The 24,633-nt window shown below is 31.3% G+C and overlaps 2 protein-coding genes across 4 annotated transcripts; both read left to right on the plus strand.

The window, feature by feature from the left end:
• The first annotated feature begins 5,006 nt into the window (after positions 1–5,006).
• On the plus strand, positions 5,007–8,038 carry LOC100788899 (RNA-binding protein 24). 3 transcript variants are annotated; one of them, XM_006598818.4, is made up of 6 exons: positions 5,007–5,824; positions 5,974–6,106; positions 6,367–6,490; positions 6,609–6,657; positions 6,759–7,008; positions 7,339–8,038. In XM_006598818.4, exons 1-6 carry the CDS (start codon positions 5,618–5,620, stop codon positions 7,473–7,475), a joined length of 900 nt encoding a protein of 299 aa, XP_006598881.1. In that variant the 5' UTR covers positions 5,007–5,617; the 3' UTR covers positions 7,476–8,038. The 3 variants fall into 3 exon arrangements, with proteins under 3 accessions (XP_006598881.1, XP_040866658.1, XP_006598880.1); XM_041010724.1 differs by having other exon boundaries at positions 5,012–5,824; positions 6,373–6,490; positions 7,333–8,038; XM_006598817.4 differs by having other exon boundaries at positions 5,014–5,824; positions 7,333–8,038.
• A 5,137-nt stretch (positions 8,039–13,175) lies between these two features.
• Positions 13,176–16,423, plus strand: IQD55 (protein IQ-DOMAIN 55). The gene is made up of 5 exons (XM_003548135.5): positions 13,176–13,770; positions 13,893–14,189; positions 14,304–14,549; positions 14,793–14,933; positions 15,149–16,423. Exons 1-5 carry the CDS (start codon positions 13,639–13,641, stop codon positions 15,983–15,985), a joined length of 1,653 nt encoding a protein of 550 aa, XP_003548183.1. The 5' UTR covers positions 13,176–13,638; the 3' UTR covers positions 15,986–16,423.
• The last annotated feature ends 8,210 nt before the right edge of the window (positions 16,424–24,633 follow it).

Consider the following 24,633-nt stretch of genomic DNA (forward strand, 5'->3'; position numbering starts at 1 on the left):
AGCCAAAATTGAGGAGGAGATGAATTGGAGGTTTTCGTTTAGGCTCTTGAATTAGAAGAGAAGAGAAACAACACATGTAAAAGTGAAAATAATTAGAGTTGTATAATGTGTGGAAGCCAGCTGTGAGTGGAGGGAGTGTGCATGCGTGCGTGACTAATAAGATTAAAGGAATTGAATAAGATAAGGGTATTTTTGAAATAAAGTTGAAAAGAAGAAAAACATGAGTGTAGAAAGTGAAGGGAGGGAGTGTATTTAGCAATAGCCATGGCAAAATAAGAGAAAGGTCCGTGGACGACTGAGCCATGCCCGATTTAAAGTGGGTTTGATGCATAATAATAAGGCTTTTGCTATATTCATTTCTTTTTTTGTTTTTGCTAAGCACAATCTTATTCAAATGTCCTAATTTTTATTATCACATATATGCTTTATACCTATAAAATTATTACAAATTCATTATTCTGGAGTTTAATTTCTAGAATAATGTTTTGTTTTTGATATTAGAGAAAGTACTTTTCAAATACAATTTTGTATTTTGGAAAATACCTTTTTATAAAGTTAAAAAATAAAATTGTATTTCATAAAGTACTTTTTGGAATACTATTTTGTGTTATGAAAAATATTTTCTGGAATGTTAAGAAAAACATCCAAACAATTTCTAGCAGAACACTGAAATCATTAAAATTATGATATAAAAGAAAAATTGTACAATAGTGAAATAGTTAAAGTGGAAAAATATATAATTGATATTGGTCCTTCAATTTAGACGACTCTAACATGTGCTCACTCATTAACTTCAAGTTTCAAAGATGAAAAAACCCTAACATTGAAACAAGACACTGAGCGAGAGAGGAACAAAGGGTGTCTAGAGCAAAAGATCGAAGGGGATGAAGGGACCGAAAGAGAAGGAAATTTGTTGTTGCTATGAAAAAAGAAAGTATGCAGGGGAGAAGAAGGTTTGGAATGAAAAGATGATTTAAATAATTTAATTTTAGAAAAAGGGTAGGAGGTGTACTTAGCAAAAGAAGAGGAGTGGATATAATAATAATAATAATCCCATACAAATTTGAGGTTCCAAAAAAGACCCTGAACCCAGCTACAAAAAATGAAGAGAGCAACATCAAATGGACCATGCGGACGCAGAGATTACTTACTGTCTTCGCCATGGTGCGTTATGACTCAAGTTGCTAGTGGTTGCTGTTTTAGGGAGGATTAAAAATTACCTTTTTAATTGGTCATTTAATGGATGGAGGAGATGTAGATTGAGAGGCTTTTTTTTTTTCCACACAGGTATATAGATTTGATTTATATATCATTTCTAAAATTAGAGAAAGATGATTTTGTGTGGAGAATTGTTTTAGATAGGATTCAAACTAGAGTGAATTTAAGAAAGAGGAACGAACGTATTGGTTAAATAATAATTTCTGTTTTGTGCCCTCTTTGCCAATTACATGATGAGAACACTGCACATCTTCTCTTTTAATGTTTCCTTTTGACCCTTTTCAGCACCTTTAGCAACAGTACTCTGCCACGGTATCAGGTTCAAGAGGCCATGCCACACTGCTGTTTGTTCCTGATATAACAACTTAATTTTCAATGATCCTAAAGCCGAAAATGTCAAATGATAGTTACATAAGACGGTAATTAATTGCACCGTTAAGCAGTACTAGATGTTCATTCTAAATCATTAATCATGTTCTCGTCCAATTTTGTATGCACACTAAGTGTAAATTGTAAAAGTGTTTTTAGGTGACTACAATACCACTGTCTTCAACTGGGACTTCACTCTTCAGTGCCCTCGTTTTACTTTTACTCGTGTTAATTGTTAAAAGCCTCCTTCGTGTTTGTTACTGTACACTATTTGTTAAGTGTATAGTTAAGGGACGTATTTACTCTGATTACTCTAGTTTAATACTACTCAATTAGTGTAGTATCAAATATATTACTCAGTGTAAGTGATTTGGGGTAACACACGTTTGTGGGGGATATATAATATAAGTTCAATCGATTCTCATATAATATATTATATGGAATAGACAATAAATTTTAAAGGAGACTAAATTTTAGATAAAAAAATTAGTCTGTAATTGACTCAAAAGACTAAATCTTATGGGATATCTCAGAATCTCAACCAAAATTTCTAATTACAGTAATAAAAGCACATCAATATATTACAATCTTAATACACTAATTAAAATTAAAAGATCAATATAATCTTAACATTTTCACTTTAAAATATTTTTTTTATAATTATTATCACTTGGTAGTTTTGCAATCTGCAACGCACCTACAAACTACAGCTTTAATTAACAATTAAAAATATACGATGCAGTACTTTGCATGTTCTCTTACGAGTTTTCCGAGGGGAAGAAAACACACAAAATGGTCAAATCCAAAATAATAAGTGATGGTTCCATTAGAATCTAGGACACAGGTAGAGGACAATTACTGTATTGGTTGAAGCAGCATATACTATACTATATGATAAACATAAAAGTGAACTAGTCTATGCATGTATGCACATGGTGTTGCTGTTGCTGCCTTGAGTCTAAGTGGATGGTTCTCTTCTCCTCCCTCACTCAACCGCTCAATGTGTTCTTGGACTTGCTCCCACCACGTGAACCAATGAAACCATTTCAGATCTCAAACTTCATTTTCAAATATACCCTTAACGAATTCAAGTTTTTTATTTTTATTTTTTATTCTTAGCATCTGTGTATCATGTCGAATTTGTTAAATAATTAATGTAGAAATAAAAGTATTAGGATTTTAACATAAATTTCCACACGCGCATACTAATTACTTTTTGGTTGGACAAATATCGAAGTGTGTAACAAATAGCAATTGCTTCAGGTTTGATACATTTTCTCACAATGTCCAACCAAAAAACAATTAACACGTGTGTAAATTTATGTTAAATCATTTAAATTAAATCATAATAGCAGTTAGTTTGATTTTAAGAAGAATTCTGTGTGTTTTTACAGAAATTTTATGATTTGTGTGCATGTGGAAAAAGACTTTATTGGAATAGATAAATTCTACCTTGGTAATGGCTTTTCGGACTACATGACACCCTGTTTTCAGAGTAAAAAGAGTAAATATTTACATGTTTAGAATTATGTTAATTTTGAGTCTAAAACTAATTGTGAGTTTAAGGAATTGTAAGTATTTAAATGAGTTTTACCGTGTGTGATTGATCATGCTTCATGGATCAGGATGTGAATTTTCTCATCTCATGAAAGCAGCTCCTTCTATGTTATTTTACCACTTGATCGATCGACCTGATTTGCTACTTTTTTTTTTAAGGAACCTGATTTATTACTTAAAGAACATGTTTCCAAACATAAACAAAATTAAAACTCAATTTTAAATACAAAAATGTTTCTTGTATTTTAGGACAAATATCTATTTAATGTTCCAATAGCGTCTTTAAAAAATTATAGCAATAACGTAAAAACAAACATACAGTTAAACAATTATAAATATATAATATGTAACAATAGATATTTATATATATTTTAAATAAAATAACACTTAATTAATAAATTATATAAAATCTGTATAATCAATTTATTTTTTAAAATATTAATTCAATAATTAAATTAATAATTTTTTTATACAAATATTAAAATACAATTTTTACAAATTTAACATCTAATATCAATTAATTCCATTCGATTCTATAAAAACATATAATTTATGATTATTACTGAATGTTCTTCATACAATAACTCTTTATAATAGTAATTTCCACCCACTTTTTTTATATATGTTATCTCCCTCCATTATATAAAATATCTCATTCACACATTTTTTCTTCCTAAAAGGTAGAAATTGCATAAAAGTTTTATAAGAAAAAAATTATGTATATCATTTAATTATAATTTATTATATATAATAAATTTATTAATTTTTAAATAATTTAAATAATAATTTATAATTAGATAATAATATAAAATTATAATTTTATATTATTACATAGACATAAAATTCAAAATTTATTACATAAACATTACTCTAAATAATACAATTATTAAAGTTAAAATTTGATTTATTTGTTGTCACTTTCCCCTTCACTCGTCTGTCATAAATTTTGCAGACAGAGAAGACACTTGGGGGTTTTGTTTCCTCTCTTTTTCACTCTTCGTCTTCCCCATTCTGAATTGTCGCACCCAAGTACAACGTTTCAGTAACATACAACACTCCTTTGAACGAACCAACAACAACAACGCATTTCTCTTTCACAACAACACCATTCACAAAAAAACTCTGATGTAATAATGATCCATTATTCTAGTAACTGTCAAAACAGAAAAACAAAGGTGGTTCGTTCCAAAACATACATTCCGTAAACCCCTGGCCAGTAAAGTTGTAAAATTTAAGGCTCAAAGCACAGAGCAGAACATTCAGATTCAGAGAAGAATGGGAGAACCTGAGACCACACGAATATTCCATGCATGACCCTCTCTCTCTCCTTCCTTTTTCTTTCCATTGATCAAAAAACAGTTAATAATGGAGTTCTTTGTGTACCCTTTACCCTTTGGACTCCACAGTCTCTCCTTCTTTATGGACACTATTTTTTTACTTTATATTACAACATAATAGCTGTAAATACAGTCTCATTGTTCTACTTTTCCCTTGCATTTCGGAAGGGAGGACCATGACCAACTTAAGGAACACAATTCATGTTCCTTTTCTCTATCTGATCATAGAAATCAATTGGGTAAATAACGTGTTTAGTTTCATGTTTCATATGTGATTTTCGGAAACTCAGTTATAATAGCTAAAAGAACATTGATGACAACACTTGCCCCAGAGAAATTACTAGTATCAATTAAGCATCTATCAAGCAAGACAAATTAGTATTAATTAATTGATTGATCTTAGGCTTTGTTTTCGTGGCACAACATATTATATTATTTTTTTTTCTTGTGTTTGGTATAGATATAGAGAAGAAGAGAAAGTGGGTTACAACGAGAAAGGTTGGTCTTTTGGTCTTTGACATTTCATTAATTGGAGACAGCCTATGCACCCTACTTGTGTTGTGGGTACCAACTAGCAGCTTTTTTGTCTCCTTATTTTTAATTTTATTAATTTATTATTACTATTATACTTTCTCTTCTTCTCCACACCCCAACAACAACAAGCAAGCAACTAAGTTTTCATTGGCATATAAATGTTTTTTTCTTGTTAGAGAGTTTCTTTTCCGTTTCACTCCTTCGACAGTAATGATGTTTTTTCTGTTAAGTAGTGTTGTTGAGGAATCTGAGGAGTTTGTTGTTGTTGTTGTGAATATAGAAAAGTAGCAATTATAGCCTTAGAAAAAAAAAAAAAGAAAGACAGAAAACAAAAACCATTCCTTAAAGTAATAAGAAGCAGTAGCACGAACAGAATCATGAGTGCACGAGTGTTTTCATTGATGGGTTTTTAGAAGAACAAAAACAGCTTCTTTTCCAGCCTTAAGCCTTTCTTAACCGTTTCTTTTTCTCCTCTCTCTCACACTCTCATACTTGTCTTTGGATTCTGTGTTTTGATTTTTTTTTTTTTATAGTATTTTGTTTTGTATTTGGGATTTTGGGGGGTTGCTTGCTTCTGTTGGGAAGTTCTAGTTACCTGTTTAATGTCTCAACAAAGGCAAACTCAGATGGTGGGTGGTAACAACCCTGACCAATATAATGACACAACTTTCACCAAAATCTTTGTTGGAGGGTTGGCTTGGGAGACTCAGAGGGACACAATGAGAAGGTATTTTGAGCAGTTTGGAGAGATCTTAGAGGCTGTTGTTATCACAGATAAGAATACCGGGAGATCCAAGGGTTATGGCTTTGTAAGTCCATTTTCCTTCTTCATCATTTTGTGTTTCTAATAACTCACATCTTTGCATAGTTTATAATATTTGCTTGTTTATCATTATTCCATTTATGGTTGTACTTGCATGATCTTGAACAATGAGTCTGTGATGTGTTGTTTTCCAAGGTCACATTTAAGGATCCTGAGTCAGCCATGAGAGCATGTCAGAATCCATCTCCAGTTATTGATGGTAGGAGAGCAAACTGCAACCTTGCTTCTCTTGGTGCAAGCAAGAATCGACCACCAACTTTTCAGCATGGTCTCATTCATTGCATTCCTCCTTTATCTACTTTGCTCTTTCTTTTTATTACAATACTTTTTCCATTTTTGTTGAGTTTATTTCACAATTTTTGCAAACAAATTTGTGTTTCGTAGTTATATTTCATTCTTAAATAGATTTAACTCATCCTAGGTAAGAAGGTAACACCTTTAATGACTGGTTATTTAGTTAATATAAAACAGAAATGATTGAGTTGTAAAAACAAAAAAAAGGGATTGAAATGCAAACTCACATTGTAGGTGCAGGACGGTTCAGGCCTCCACCTGGACTAGTGACATCCTCACCTGCTTATCATGGTTCTTCATCATCTACATTTTTCCATCAACCCCCTAGGGAATACGCATTTCCTTATTCAGCATACGGGTAAAATAAAAAGTGTTATGAGATATGGTCCTTTTTATGTCAATTTTTATTTTTTTATTTTTTACTTTTCTTCCTATTATCTGTCCTTTTCTCTGATGTCCATTTTATCTACTGACAGATATTCTGGATATTCACAAGACACCTTGTATCCTACGGTAGCTGTTAATGTAATAAAGTCTTCACAAGCACAACAATTACATTAACTACTTATTTTCCTTTATTGTTATTGTATAAACTATTTTTCTCTTGTGTGTAAAACCTTTGGCAGAGTTATTATAATGTCTATGGAGTTCAGCAGTTTTCTTCACCTTACTACCCATCTGCTGGAGCTTCTGGGGCACTAGGGTTGATCCACAATATCTACCCCTTTTATGGTCAATATGCACAGAGTATTCAGGCTCCTGGTTTTGGGGTTCAGTACCCCCAAATGGCACAGTTTCCATTTTTGCCTCAGCATTATGGCTCCACTGGGATATTGTCATATCCTTCTTCAGTGGCAGTGGCAACTACTAGTGCAGGTGAGATAAGACTAATGCAGGAAGTTATTGTGAGCATGTTTGACTATCAGTTAGAAGAAGTAATTTTGGACGCCGAACGTACTATTTGGTTACCCCTAAAAGTGTTTTTGCAATGAAATTTTTTGTTTTGAAACTGGGTTTTGCAAAAGGAAGACTTGGGTTAGTTTTGCAAACTTATTTTGTAAACTTAAGTTTAACTCAAATTGTTTAAGTTCACAAACTTTAATGCAAACATGCACTGTTTCTTGTTGTCATTGTTGTCTTTGTTATTAAGCAATCCTTGTTATAAACGTGGCATTGATGGCTAAAATGCGACACTTTCAGTAACAGGAATAGCAGCCACAACTACAACTACAACAACGTCAACAAGTGTGGCAGCAACAGTGGCTGGTACTGCTTCACAAGCCTCTCAAGCAGCTTCTGAACAAAATTCTACATCAACAAGGACAAAGAACTTGCAAGGCTAATTAACCACATCAAAGTATAAGGGATTTGTTAGATAAAGCTTGTGCTCCTAACCGACCTTAACATCATTCTCATTTTTCATCATGACAAAACTCAAAAAGTCATCATCATCATACATGTTTGTTTTAGGAAAATAGGCTTTATTATTATTATTATTATTATTTATTTTAAGTAGGTTGTAGAAATAGGGGAAGATCATATTCATTCATGTATTCAGCATTGGGTAGAATCTAATTATTTGAGCTTTGGATTCTACCTTTTAGAGTAACTCAACCAAAGATTATTGTGTCTTGGGTGATGGGAGCACCCAATGACATAGTTCTTTGTTTATAGTATTTCAGTAGATGGGGTTCAAAAGATCATTTTATATCTTTTGAACTTTTCATTGGCCAGTCAAATAGGAAGACAAAATTGAGCTTGGATTGCTCAATAGGCTAGCATGTATTTTATTTTTTCTATGTCATGATTGATTTTTATTTTTTTCAAAGATAGGATTAGTCCAAAAGAAAAACATAACGTCTATTGTTTCTCTCATTTTTTCATATAATCTTGTTTTTACCATTCATCTTTCGCTGTCACGTTACATTCTTTTTGTTATAGATAAAGATTATTCTTCTTTTGCATCAATTAAGTGTCTTTGACGCTCTGTACAACTGCAAACGTATATGGAATCCAAGGGAGCTAACATATGTGGTGTCAATAGTTGTTAGTACCTTTCGAATACTTTTCTAAGCATACTATTATTAATATGAAGATGGGGTGATTGGCATCACTTTTGTTGACCAATTTTGAATTTTAGTTCATGGATGAAATTTCTTCTAGCAATATATAGTGTGTAATGTTGCCAAATTTGCCTTTAGTTGACTGAATTGATGCTTCAATCTATCACTTTTCTGGGTGAAGGCCACCACAGGATTCTATTGAATTTATTTCTTTTTTTGTCTTAAGCATTTTAGTCCTTCAGCTAATAACTCGTTAAACTAATGAAGCTTTGTTAAGGTGATGTAGACGTGGGTTTCAAATCTCGAAATTTATTAGAAAACTGAATAGTTTTTGCAAGTGACAAATCTGAAATCTTATTGGTTAGTTTGCCCCTTACTTAGGTAAAAGTAATTTTGAAATAATTTATATGGTAAAATAAATGTAGAATGATAATTTAAAAATAACTTTAAAAGAATTGATTTTGTTTAAATGATAAATAGAATTAATTTAAAATTTTAAATATAAATTAAATTAAAAAAATAAAATTGACATGTACACGATTAAATATAAATGATTATTATAAACCACTGAATAGGTGAATCGACATGTACACGATTGTTTAACCTTAACCAAAATTCTTGAATAATGATTATCTAAACTAATTGACATTCTCCTAGATTATTTTTTTATTATACTTTTATGGATTTAAGCCACTTGTTATAAATTTAATTTAAGAATTTTTTTTCTAGTGCATGTGAAGAAATTATTTATTTTAAGTTTCTATAGCATATAATTAGAAATTTTAGTGAGAAGTTTTACTTATTTTGATATTTAATTTTAGATAATGAAAGAGAGAAAATTAAGTTCATATAGACCAAGGAAATATGATGATTATGATCAAATGCATCATTTAAGGCCAAATGGCACACTGACAGTAAAATAAGCTTGATTCTATTATTCTAAGATCATAATAACAACTCAAAACACACAAGAGTTGTCACTTTTTCAAGCAAGAAGACGCTAAGCCTTCTTTTCTCCATATTGGGCATCTATCCCTTATATAAAGGATTTGACAAAAAAATGTCTTGGATATCCCAAATTAGTATATTCATCGGGTTGAATTGGTTTGGCTTTGGTAAAAAATAAAAAGAATTTTAAATTTATAACAAACTAAGTATTGTCTTTATAAAGAGTTGCAATTTTTTGTTAAAAGTATTTAATTTTCTTCAAATATTCCTGTTTATCAGGTCGATTAATCGGAGACACCCTTTTTCTTTTTTTGTCAAAAATCATTCTGAGGCCTTAAGCAATAGAAATAGTGCTGCCTTTAAGGCCCGATATTGCCCTCGTAAGTTCTGAAAGCAAGGCCCAGTAACATTTCACCTTGGACTTCATATCAAAGTTTTCAAACGGCTGATGATGATGCTAGGTGCGCTCAGCATTATTGCTGATGTACCCAGTACTTAAGGGGAAAAGACTGAAATATCCTTGATTCGTAAATTTATCACAGATCAACTTGATCCATAGAAGCCTTATGGATCAACTTGATCTATATGTTTAATATCGACATACAGATTAACTTGATCCATATCAACTTTAAGAATTAACTTGATCTGTACGATTTACGGATCACCGTCATGCATACCTAACACAAATATGAAAAAAGTATAGGAACAATTTTGACATTTTAAAAAATGCTGGGTGCATCAGCAATAATGCTACACCTAGCATCAGCCCTTTTCAAACCCTTTTCTAACTTCTAAGTTTTCTTCCACCAAAAATGGTGGGTCTCTGTTAGTTAAGGGAACTGACGCAGCAAGAAAGAAAACCAAAATACCAAAAATAGTTTTCTAATTTATTTATTTAAAATTATAACATTATTGGACACTGATGACTATATTTCCTTTTTATTCAGTCATCATGTCAGTTGCCAGCTAAGTTCTTCATCCATATTTTTTTCTCTTCATTTTGTTTACCACATATTTGAAGTTATTTATTTATGTTTGGTTTTTGATACACCAATATTTATAAAAAATAATTTCTACTTTCTTATTTTCTTATCATAGTAAAAAAAATCATATCATCAAACATTTTTTTTTTCTTCATAAAAGATGCTTTTAAAAACAGATATCAGATAAGTCCTACGACTTTCCTACCCAAACAAATACACATTAATTAAATTTACCTCCTTTAAAAAAAATTAATTAAATTTACCCCAAGTCCCAAACACTGCAAGGGTGTCAAGTGCAGCTAAATTTAAAATAAGTAGACTCTAATTTTACACGTAATTATTTTTTTTATATTAACTTGATAATTTAGTAATTCATAATTACTATGTTTTATTGATTCACACAGTTCATTATTTAACTATTACGAACAGCTAACTCATTTTATATATATATATATATATAAGATATCAAGATATATGCCTATCACTTTCAATTAAATGCAAGAGGCTAATTAAAGTGAATATGGAAAACTTGATGTGACACAATTTAAAATAGAATATTTTGCTTATATCTTGTGATGGAAGCATCTTGCTTCGTAGATAGGAAACTATTATGTCCAGCCTTAAATGCTTGGCAAGTGACTCCATACCCCGAAAGCAATAGAATTTTTATTTACTTTTTTATATATATAAAAAGCAATAGAATTTTGATTGTTCCTTGCTCTGCCTTACAGGATGCTAAAAGGACAGGGGCACCGCATAAAAAAATCAAACTAATTAACTGCATGCTTGGACATACAACTAGAATCCCTTGCAGGTAGAAAAACACAATTCATACAGTGTTGTAATTGTTGTCTCTTTAAATATTTTTTAACATAAATTAATTTTATAATAAGTTAACAAATAAAAATAACTAAAATTGATTTATATGAGACTTATATAAACCAAGGTTTTTACTTTGAAAGTTTCTTTATTTTAGCATTTATTTAATACTAATTCTTCTAATCTTTTTACAATACTATAAGAATAAGATATTTACTGATTTTTTTGTTACTAGTTTTGTTGAAAAACTTAGATTATCATCTTTAATAGATGTTGACTTCTAATTATATATCTATATATATATATATATATATATATATATATTAATTTATAAAATTTGAATTTAAGATTTTTCTTAAAATGCTTAAGTCCAAATTCATTCGGAATAAATTAATGTTGGTTCTAAATTTTTTATTAAAACTTGATTTTAAATATAAATTAATAGTATTTCACATTAATCCTTTAAAAAATTAATTTAAAACAAACGTACTCTTGAACTGAGTACCATCATGTAGAGAATCTATAACAGTTTGACCAGTCTTTGGGTGGGTGAGTACTTGATCCAGTTGAACCTTAAAGCTTAGTTGAGGATTAAGACAATAGTTTCATTGATATTTGTGTCATCTGGTTTTGCTGCAAAAGATGCAAAAATAATTTTATTTACCAAGTAAAGCCACATGAGCATGCTGCAAGTTCCTAACTAAGAGAGTCCACCGTGGTCCTTCACTCACCTGATATTTCTCGACCTGCTCACAGCACGTGACACCATGAGAGTGTAGCTCAGTTTCCCCCACTTCCACCTTATACTATATTTTATTATTGGTAAATATTAACCAAAGTTCTTAACATATTTAGGATATTAGTTAAAAAATTAAAATGTTAAATTTTTTTATTGGAATATTATTCATAATTTTTTTTATGTTTTCCTATCATCTCTATAATAAATAATTTTTTTATTTTAGTACTTTAACAAAAATCCCAACAACACTTATTAACAAAAACCCTATTTTACTTTAAAAGATAATAATTAATACCAAAAAGAAATAGTAGTTTTTTCTGATTCCACTATAGAAAAAGCCACTTTTGGCTTCTCTCTTGGCCACCCTCAACTTGCTTTATATCTTTCCCTAAGCTCCCTTACATATTACATTGCACCAATTATTATTATTCATCAACATTAAAAGCTTAAGCTAGCTTCTGACACCCCCACTGCTGTCCATCCATGCCACAAAAATCCATAAGCTTTGCCCATTTAGATTATTAATCTTCCTAGAAAATTATTAATATTCTATATATACTGCCCCCTCTCACACACAGGCTGTCTCTGACTGCCGCTTAAATAATTCAACTTGGGTACATACTTTATATATAAACCATGTGGAACTGAACATAATCTTAAAGCATGATTTTTTGTTCACTATTTTATTCTATGGTACGAGTTTGGTCAAAACAATTTCATACCTTACTCCCTTGTCCAGCCTAATATCAGAATTAAGTGAACTGTCAGTGAAATTTTAGAATTTTGATTTAGTTTTAACTCATATACAAATTTGTTTTTTTATAACAAAAGTCGAATCTAGAGACTCATCAGGATAAAGTTCAAGTTTTAACATTATTTATAAATTATTTATTAATAAGATTTTCATTTTAATAATAAAAATCAAACTCAGGTTATAGGAATTGTGTTTCAATAATATACATTTCTCACATTGAGAACGGGATATTTTAAAGCTAAAGTTTTAGAATTGGACATCTAGTATAAGTAGTCTTATAAAGTTATAATACTCTCTTCAACAACAACTTCAAGGTACGTGTTTGATCCGTGTGAAAAACCTTCGAACTAGCAGCAGTTACAGTATTACAAACAAGATTACTTTATGTTCTAATGAGCTAAATTCACTCGTGGCTAGAAAATAAATGAATCACGACTGGAAAAAAATTGAAGATTCACTTTCTACATGAATCCAATACTTAATATATAAACACACCTTAAGATAATCTCTGATACTATTTTAACTAATGAAATAAAATTAAAGTCATTTTCTTATTTATGTGACATTATTTCAGTAATGGAGAGAAGAGATATGCACGTATGCATTCAACATAATCTTTTAGTCATTTCCCTATTTTATATTATGGTACGTTTGGTCAAAAACAACGTCATACGTTACTAGATATCCAGCCTAATATCAAAATATATATAAAAAAACAATTTCATATATATTACGTTACTACTAGATATGGAGCTTAATATCGAAAATAAATGAACAGTAAGTGAATGCTGATGTAACTAAGAGTGCGTTACATTTAATTTTTGGCAAAGGATTTTAAATGAGGGGTGGCTCAGATGTTTCACTCACGACAGAGGCATGAGGATGAGGAGGAGGACAAGTTCACTGTAGCATTGCTCGACTGTGTTGTTGTGTTTGTGTGTACCTATGTTAAAATAACAGCAACAACAACTAAGACTGAAACCAGAGCTCCATAATAAGTGATTCTTCTTGTTTTTTCTTGTGTCTATTTCCCCGAGACAAAGGGTTAAAGGAGGTTGAACTTGAAAGTTGAAACTCGAAACTTTCTTCTGTTCTGTCTTTAACACAAAAATATATAGTTATAATTTTTCTGGCTCTTTCTGAGGGGCTATTTTTAGCGGGTTGAAGTTGAAGCTGTAAATGCCGCTGAGATAGATTTACATGGGGAAGAAGGGAAGTGGTAGTTCGTGGTTAACCGCTGTCAAAAGGGCATTCAGATCTCCCACCAAAGACAGTGACAAAAGAAGTGGCAGAAGAAGAGAAGACTGTGATCAAGAAGAAGACGAAGAAAAGGTGTTTTTTTTTTTTATATATATATGTTTTCTTTCTTTGTAGATCAATTTAGTCTTGTTTTCTTAGATCATGAGAATTAATGAGAATCAGCATACACACTTTTTGTTTTCTTAATTTTGTAGAAGAGGGAAAAGAGAAGATGGATTTTCAGGAAGACTCACATGAGTCACGAAGGAGTGAACAACAACAGCAACCACACTACTCAACAAAAGGTGCAGCATGATGTGGCAGCAAGTGGGGGTGGTTCAAGGACAGACCAGGATCAGAAGCATGCACTTGCTGTGGCCATGGCCACCGCAGAAGCCGCCATGGCCACCGCTCAGGCGGCGGCGGAGGTGGCAAGGTTGTCCAAACCTGCTAGCCATGCCAGGGAGCATTTTGCTGCTGTTGTGATCCAAACTGCTTTCAGAGGGTATCTTGTAAGTGCCCTCAACAGATCTGAATTGTAAAAATGTTAAGGTTTTATGTGAATATGAGAAGCACCTACTAATGTTAATTAATATGAATTTGCCCCCTTTTTTTTTTGCTTGAAGGCTAGAAGAGCGCTTCGTGCACTGAAGGGGTTGGTGAAGTTGCAAGCTTTGGTTAGGGGTCACAATGTTAGGAAGCAGGCAAAGATGACCCTTAGGTGCATGCAGGCTTTGGTTAGAGTTCAAGCAAGGGTTCTTGACCAACGCATAAGGTCTTCACTTGAAGGTAGTAGAAAATCCACTTTCAGTGACACTGCTAGTGTTTGGGACTCACGGTATCTTCAGGACATTTCAGATAGGAAATCAATAGTAAGTGTGAGAAATTACTTGTTTAAACCAGCATTAGTGATCATTGATCATACTTTGTGTACTTTTTTTTTGCTTTAAGGATCAGCAATTATGTTTGAAAACCAGGAAAGGAAAAAAGTACTTTTTGTTTGCAAAAAAGTAAAGGAATAGTCCTCATTCTCATATTCTTAAGCAACAGTTGGGGAAAGGGGTTATTTTCTGTGTGTTTGGTTTGAATTGTTTGTTGTGTTTTTGCTTTTGTAGTCAAGAGAGGGAAGCAGCATTGCAGATGACTGGGATGAAAGGCATCATTCAGTTGAAGAAGTGAAGGCCATGTTGATGCAGAGGAAGGAAGCTGCTGCAATGAAGAGGGACAAGACCTTATCTCAAGCCTTTTCCGAACAGGTTTTAATCCCTCTTTTAAGTGTGTTTTACTAATTTCCTGAAATTGAATTAATTTCCTTGACTTGGTTTTGTCAATTGATTTTGAAGTGTATTTTATTGGTTCTTGAACTGGAATTAATTTCCTTGACTTGGTTTGGTAATTGTCTGTATTGATTCTTTGAAATTGAATTAATTTCCCTGACTTGGTTTGGTTAATTGATTGTGATGCATAATAGATTTGGAGGAATGGTAGAACATCATCAATTGGAAATGAAGATGAGTTGGAAGAGAGACCAAAATGGCTAGATCGGTGGATGGCCACAAAGCCATGGGAGAATAGAGGAAGGGCTTCAACTGATCAAAGAGACCCCATTAAGACTGTGGAAATTGACACATCTCAGCCTTATTCATATCTAGGAACCAATTACAGAAGATCACATCCAAATTATCAATACAACCCAAACCATCACCAACCACAAAGGCATTCCATTGCTTCCCCACTCCATAGATCTCACCAAAATGGATCCTCCCTTCACCAATCCCCTGCCACCCCTTCTCCTGCCAAATCAAGGCCTATCCAAGTCCGGTCGGCTAGTCCACGTTGCGTTAGAGACGACAGAAGCTACCACACCTCCCAAACACCAAGCTTGAGGTCTAATTACCACTACACAGGAAACTTGTACCAAAATGGAAGGATTGTTTCAACTGGAACTAGTAGTGGTGGTGCTACTGCTACATTGCCTAATTACATGGCGGCAACTGAGTCTGCAAAGGCTCGAATTCGGTCGCAAAGCGCGCCGAGGCAGAGGCCATCCACACCAGAGAGGGACAGGGTTGGATCAGCAAAGAAAAGGCTTTCTTTTCCTGCTCCTGACCCTTATGGTGTGGGAGTGAGTTATGGAAACTATGGACATAGTTTAAGGAGTCCAAGCTTCAAGAGTGTGAGTGGATCACACTTTGGAGGGTTAGAGCAACAATCAAACTACTCCTCTTGCTACACTGAGAGTATTGGTGGTGGTGGTGGTGAGGTTTCTCCTTCTTCAACTGGTGACCTTAGGAGGTGGTTGAGATGATTTGTTGCACTTTAATGAGAAGAAACATGACCGGACCCATTATTAGGCCATGGCCATAATTCACTTCATATTTGATTTTTATTTGGGTTTTTTGTGATGTTAGAGTTAATTTTAGTTTAACCCTTTCTCACCACCCCCCCCTCCCCCCCCTCCTCAAAAGAAAGTTTATTTATTTACCCCCGAGTGACCTGAATCTGATGTTAGGAGCCAGAGAAGCAAGCAAGTACCCTTTTCTTGCTAGGAAACTCAGAACAATTTAATGTGTTCGTTTATCATTCGTCTTTCATACTTTTCTTAAGATGCCAAGATAAAAAAAAATATAAAGAAAAAAAAGGAGCCATATGTGGTGGCCTACCTCACTTGGGATGTTGTGTTGATGTTTGAAAGAATTGCCTAGACCATCTGAATAGCTTTTAATGGACTGTCCTGTCACAATAACATGTAATTTTTCGTATTCTAGCGATTGCCTTTAATTAGCAAAAAATGTACAACTTTTTTTCCTTTCATTGTTCTCTTTTAATCAAATGGATAAATTAAACATTGCTAGCAAGAGCAAATCATATAATAATGGATACATATGCTTCATAATTAGCAAATACTCAAGTCTTGCTCATGTCATATTCTTTGACCTTTATAACCCCACATGACTATAATTGATGTTCTGTGTATTACGATAAGTACTCGTGCAATGTGCAGTGCTACTGCTACATGTCAATTCCGAAATGTGAAAGTGAAACAATTTTATTCAAACTCCTCTTCCCCGTACGTTTTCAACATTTATTGTACAACCCCACATTTAAAATATGATTTCATTATAATTAGTGAAGATAATTATTAATTATGTAGACAATAGAACTTTCCTGCATGTGAATGAAGGAGATCAACGCTAACCAATTACTCAAGGATATGAACAAAAGAATAATTTGCACAGTTTATTTTACACTATTATTTGTTATTGACCATGCAACTTTTTCAGGTTGCTACATGGCCTGCAGCATAAAATGGGTAAAAGTAGATACGCTTGGACATTTAATGAGAAGAGATCATGAACTGTGGCTTATATTCTGTAGTTTTAAACCACAGTATCTTTTTTTCCCATAATCTTCTGCTATATGTAGTGATCAACGTTTTGTTCTGTTTTGCATACACTGTAAGAGCATCTCTAGCAGTTTATAATTGTAAGAATAATTGTTACATATATAAGAAACGGTTTTAAAATTTAAACTATCACAAATTAATTTGTGAGGCTTATCTTAGAAAATATAAAAATAAGATGATTTTTTTGATAGTTATTTCAATTTTATAAAGAATTACTACTACAAGTTACTGAAAATTTTCAAACTAGAAAAGTCGTAAAAATAAGAGTTAACAACTTGAGGGATTTTTACTAGTGGATATGCTGTGAAACAACTTATTGCATCGTTACACAGGACTCCAGCTGGACAGCCTTTTCTTCACTGAAACTCATAATCAGAGGTATCTTGGAATTATGAGCTGTTTGGGGTCCCATCCTACTGAGCACTAGTTGTTAAGGTGGGGTGCTAGAAGGAACTTATAGGCTATATCTAATATTGCACATTCTGTTGTCACACAAAATAAAGTCTTGCATGAAACTAGTTATTTTCTAAGCATGCAGAATTAATGCACATAAAAATTCATTTGCAAAAATGCAACTGGCCATTAAGGTTATGTTTGAATTTTCTTTATAGTACTTCAAACTCAGTTTGAAAGAAAAGCAAAGTCAGTTTTATAAAAATAAAATTTAGGTTACTTTTATAAACTCAGTTTAAAACTTAAATGTATCTAAACTTAAGTTTATAAACTTGCATTAAATTATTCACTTAAATGTAAAGTGACGATCTCCATTTTTGGCTAGTACTCATGACTCACGAGGAATGATTTTTCTTCCAAAATTACAGGGAAGCCTTGAAAAAATGAGCATCAGCATATATGTTGATCATATATATAGTTTATCTTCAGGGATCATATATATTTATATAAAGAGAGGAAGAGAGAGAGATTCCCTCTATAAGTTTAAAATTTATATTTTCATCCCAATACTTCAGTGATTAATGAGAGCAAAGTGGGGCTAATCATGGTTTTAAATGACAGACCACAACTGTAATTGTGGCTGCAACATGATGGTATTTGCAATCGTATTATTACGCTTGTAATTATTGCCACCGCATCCGTTATATTTTTTCGCAATTGCTTGTAATCCAAAGATTTTCTGGCTCAGTGCAACGCAAACTCAATCACAATTTAAAACCATGAGGCTAATTAACTAACAAAAGTAATCAAATTTTTTGGAGAGAAATCTTTTAACGGCACGTACTTCTTTGTAAGTAACTTGGTATTCCTCCAGCTTGCAATTTGGTTGACCATAAATATGTTCGGTTTTTTAATGAAGTTTCCCCCTAATTTTTCTATCTAAATTTTGCACCCACATCAATTTGGTTGGGTGATGATGGTTTGATTAGAGATATTCGATTCAAGCAGTACTAATAACTTTGATGTACATAACTCAACTAAACAAATTAAGATGAACTAGTGGACTAAGAAGAAAGATTATAATTCTAAACATCACACTAATGATACACCAAATATGGACCAGCAATCTTGAAGCTTTAGAATGGTCCATGTATAATAACTGGCCTATAGGAAGAGGATTTAAGGCTTAGTGGGGCAGACACATATTAATATAAGGGCCTATGTGTTATTTTGGTCTAAATTATTAATTGCTTTTAGTATATTTTTACAGCTTAAAAAGAGATATATTAATTTCCAGAAAAGTAGTGATTTTTTTTAAAGCAATTAAAACCAAGTCGTTACTTACTTACATTGCTTATTTATTAATTCTGATAGCCTTGAATTAATTCAGAAGTGTTCCACCAAAATGATCTTCTCATTGAACCAGCCAAAATAGTTTTTTTGTTTCTCCGAGAAAAGAAGTTATACATGATGTAAAAACTTTTATACAACGATTTAATCACACCTCAATATATGATAAATTTTTTAATTTTTAAAATAATAATTAAAATATATTTTTCTTTCTCACAAAATTAAAATGTCAAATTTTGACTGGGAGTTAAACTTAGTCTATGGCTTTTCGCGATTCCGACGGAACAACACAACAAGAACATACTGATTCCGACGAACAAACCCCCAAAGTCGTTCTTCAAACCTAATTCTATTCCAACCCTGACTTGGCCGAGTCGAACTTGGTCCGTGTGCAAGCATATCTCGATATTCATCTCCACTGCCATGGGCTCCGCAAGTAGATCTCGACGTACTGAGCTTCTCCAGCGTGACGTTCACGCTCACGGTCTGGTTGACGATGTTCATGGAGTTGTGGTGGTCGGCGACGGTGATATCGTTCACACGGTAGTGGATGACATGGTCGCTCGATGCCGCCAGGGAGTCATCGCCGATGGACTCTGCGGCATAGGCGTCGTCTGTTGGCTGAATCACCAGTGGATTCAAGAGAGAGGGTTGGAGCATTCACACTTGTCCGGTGTTAGTCATCTATCACCTGGGTTTAGATATAATCAAAATTACTTTTGGATTAAAATTGAATCTATTTTGATTTTGTCTGCACAAAAAATATAGTTCAATGTTTATAAGAATAAAAAATATATTTTAATTTAAAATAATAATTTAAATAATTATTAATGATTAAATAATAATATAAAATTATTTTGCAAGTATTAAATTCTCTTTTTATACGAAATAAGATCTTTATATATATGGTTCACTGCAATACAATGACAATTAATTTCCAAAATTTACGTTCTGAAAAATTCTGAGAAAAAAAATCATGCAAACAAGTAAGAACTAGGCAATGCATAGTTGCATTTTATTAAACTGTCTCTGTAGCTTGTTAAGACATTTTTTTTTTTTTTTATCTTGTATTTGTTTGGTTTTGGTATAGCTTTTACCATAACCTGTTATTAATATTTATCTTTTTTGACCGATAAAAAAAAAAAACTAGGCAATGCATATAGTTGCATTTTTTTTAATGGATCACGGTAATATATTCGAGATGTTAGAGAAAGTGAGACATGTGATGAATTATAGAATGAAAAGTGAATACTAAAGGATCAAAACTTGACACTCTCTTACACTGCTACATTAGTATTTTCATTAAATATTACAAATCAAGTTTTTAAATAAATTAACATTACATAATTAAAATAATAAAGGATCAAAATCAAACTTTTACAATACTAAAGAAACAAAAAATAAAATTGTAATGAAGTATTTTTATATAAAACCAATCAGAAAATTCCATTTACGTAAGCATACAAAATTATGGGTCTGTGGATCTGCGATATACCAACAAGGGTAAACATTTCTGGACCAACAAAAAGTGTATTAATGGAAATACTAATGTAGCAGTGTAAGAGAGTATCACACTAACATTTTACTAAATATTTGATATCAAGTTAACAAATGAATAAAACTTGCCCCATTAAATTATAAGAGAATTTCATGAACAACAAACCTAGGAAGCCCAAAAGCAGTGCTTCAAACCAAAAGTGGCAGAGATTAGGATTTAAACCAATTAAGCATTTAGTGCATGTTTAAAAATCTGGAGAAAAAATATTGGAGGCAAAAAATACTTTTGTCAAAGTATCATGACCTTTATTTTTACTTTCATCCTTTGGATTTATGGTCAGAACAATTTTAATTATAAACCAAACATTTACTCAATAATTGTGGAATTAATCAAATAAGTGAACGAGAATTCACAAGGGAATGGAGCAAAGGGATGTATCAAAGCAGAGGATAAAGTCTGAGGGTTGAGTATGTCCAGGTGTCAAGGGAGATATAAATAAAAAGGGTCTTTTTGTAATAAAAAAAGGAGATATATTGCTAAAAGAGGGAGGATTAAAGGATAACAACTACCCCTTCCCTCTCGGGCTTTAGCCCAGTCCAAAAACTTTAGCAAATGGCTCTAGGGCTTTATTATTCCCACTCCGCTATATGCTTTTTCCCACCCCCATAGTTTGTTTGACGTTTATTATTTTTTAAAATACTCCTAACATAAATGTGTTTCCATAGAAAAAATAATAATGGAAACACAATTCCATAATTCCATTATGGTAGAGGGATGCCACATAAATACATAATGAAAACTCATTTCCATTTAATATTATGATCAACCAAAATGCATTTTCATTATATATACTCCATCTGTCTCATTATAATTGTCATATAAGAAAAAAAGTTATTCTAAAATAATTATCATTTTAAATTTTTAATATAACATTTAGCGTGATTGTGAATTTTTTATTTTTAGTTTTCAAATGTAATTTTGAAAACAAAATAGTGTTTGACAAAAATAGACTTAAAATAGATTTCAACTTAATTTCAAAACATTTTTACATTCATTTTCAAAACCAAGAAAAGATTTAAAAAATTTGGTTTAGTTTTTAAAAAAGCACACTTAGCCAGATTAATTTTGAATTTAAATTGACTTTCCATCAACATGTTTTCTATGATGAGGTCCTTATTTCTTCCTTTTTCATGGTTGATAATTTGTTAACTTCTTTCTTCACAGCTCTCGATGGAAGAAGACATTGTGCCTGAGGATATTGACCAACAAATTGGAGTATTGCTACAGGCCGGTTAGGCTAGCTTATTAGAGGGACCAACATTTACCTAAGTCGATCAAAGTCATTGTTGGACTCATGGTCTTATATTTCGATGCACAGTTATAATTGTGATCGTAAAATTAAGGTATTTTGATACTTAACAATTGTATCACGACCTAATTATAGTTGTATCAATCATATTTTTGTAACACCAAGATTTTCTGATTTATCATAACTGTCACTACAACCATAATTTAAAACTATGGTTGGTTACTAACCTAGAGTACTATAGTGCGTGCGCATATAAGAGAGAACGCGTGCATAAAGTGAGAACTATAGTGCGCATATAAGAGAGAAGACGTGCATAAAGTGTAAAAGTGAATTACATAGAAAAAATTCATTATTGAATAAATTACATTAGATGATGATTGAAAGCATTCCTTGCCTATCCATTTTTCTAATTGATCTCTCTTAATCTCAAAAAAATAGTAAACAAAAAATATTTATCATTTATTGCTTGAATCTTTATTTTATCTTCGTTCCAAACGGTAATTATTTAACTGAGTTACTCACTACTTTACTACTTATATTTGGTAGCTAGACTTATTTTATGCAGTTGTTTGATTGTATAGAGTAAGATTCATTTTTCTATTTGGTAGACTTATTCCTGCCTCACATATCGGTTAAGTGTTTCACTTTATGGTCTGTAATTAATGTCTCTGGTGGTGCAGAGCAGGAACTTGTTAGTATATTTTATTTTCCAGCACTACTTGTGTTTCCAATGAAATCATTATTGCTTATAAATAAAAACTACTTTACTACTTATATGACTAATTCCCTCGCCATATTTCCAGCTAGTTTCTTCATGATATTAAATTGTTTTCAATGCGACAACTGTAAGTCTTAATTAATATGCATGCCAGTATTCTGTCAACATATATATATATATATATATATATATATAACACCATAGATGTGGCGAGAAATTGAATACGTTGATATGTGGCGAGAAATTTTAAAAATGATAGTTTACACTAAAGTGATAGATCGCCTTGCAGCATATAATTTAAGTCATTAATGATTATCATCGGACATTCGGAGACATATATTTCCTTTTGATTTTAAATATAATGAAAAAAATTTCTTGATTTTATCTCATGTTATTATCTTTAAAATATCATTTATAGTATATCAATATTCAAGTGAGCCGGACTTTACATTTGTGCAGGACACCAATATTCTAGTGAGACTGATAATATTAAACTAATGTCAATTAGTAAATAAGATCGGCCTAAAGATCTTTGACTAAAGTTGTTGTTTTAGGACTCAAAAAATTAAGTCTAAAAAAATATATTAATAATTATAAGATTCATTTTTTTATAATATCTACAGAAGAAATATAATTTTAATTTCCAATAAGACCCATAATTTTATTGTTTAATTTTCATTTAAAATTAATTATTTATTAATTTCCATTAATTAGTTCGTCTCTTGATTCGCTATATCAAAAGCCTCTTAATCTGAATATATAAATTTTCATTAAAATTAATTTGAAATTTCTTTTCTTATTTTCTTAGTTACTGAAAATAATTCAAAAGTCACTCTTTATTCTCTCACAAATTAATTGAAATATCATTCTTATTCTCATTTATATTCTTTGTGACTCTCTGCAGATTATCCCTTCTTTTATTCTTATTAATTTCACTTATTGATTTTTTCTCTCAATATTCATTGTTTTGCTTTTAATTTGTGGCTTGACTTTGTTGCTCTTATTCCAATTCACATGTAAGGTATTATACATGTTATCTTAATTCAATATTCATTGTTTTATATTTTTGCGGTGAAGTATCTCAACTCAAAGAAATATATAAAACAATCCATTTACAAGTTGACCATCAGGTTTTATTGTTCTAACATTTTTTTCATAATCTTGATTTATAATTTTTATTTATTTTTTATACATTAATTGTTTTATTTTAAAATATCAACTCAAAAATTTGAATCTGGTTATTCAAAACTTAAAAAAAAAAGAAAAAAAATTATGCTTTAATTAAATCACAAAAAGGAACTCTAGATAGATTTATCAAAATAGATAAAAATAAATATGAAAATATAGGTAATTGTACGTTGAATGAATAAGTTAACAATGCAGAAATTGATCAAAATGAAAAAAGAGAAGAAGTATAGTTAATGAACAAGTTAACAATGTACTAATTGATGAAAATGAATATAGCAAAAAAATATTATTAGTTAAGGAACAAGATTATATTGATTCTCAAACTCAAAATGAAAAAGAAGAAGAAATTAATAAATTAGAAGAAACAACTATTAAAAATATATATGATTGAAGTCAATGAACAAATATTAGTATAAGTTTAAGAGATTTATTAGTAGAAAAATATCCTATTAAAATTATTAATATAGATTTTTTTTAGGATGAATTCTCAAGACATTTTTCTTCATTATTTTACATTCAAAAGTTGTCTAATGGTAAACAACATGAAAGAAAATGGTTAATTTATTCTCAAGATTTAGATAATTAAAGTCATTTGTTTTGGTTGCAAATTGTTTAATCTTGTTCCTAATACAACTAAATTAGCTAATGAAGGTTGTATGGATTGGAGAAATATTAGTCATAAGTTGAGGAATCATGAGATAAGTAATGAGCACATTGCTAATATGAGTTTATGGATTGACTTAGAAAAGGTTACTAAAAATAAAACAATTGACAAACATGTTCAAGAACAAATAAATAGAGATAGGAAACATTGGAGAAGTGTTTTATTTAGAATTATTGTGGTTGTTAAAACTCTTGCAAAAAAAATAACCTAGCATTTCATGAAACAGATGAAAGAATTTACAAAGAAAGTAATGACAACTTTTTAAGTATAATTGAAATGATTGCAGAATTTAATCATATAATGCAAGAACATATTAATCAAATTAAAGATAATATAATTCATAATCATTACCTTGGACATAGGATACAAGATGAATTGATAAATTTGTTAGCAAGTGAAATTAAAACAAATATTATCAAAAATATTAAGA

Source organism: Glycine max, chromosome 16 (genome assembly GCF_000004515.6).
Source record: "Glycine max cultivar Williams 82 chromosome 16, Glycine_max_v4.0, whole genome shotgun sequence".
Classification (NCBI taxonomy): Eukaryota; Viridiplantae; Streptophyta; class Magnoliopsida; order Fabales; family Fabaceae; genus Glycine; species Glycine max.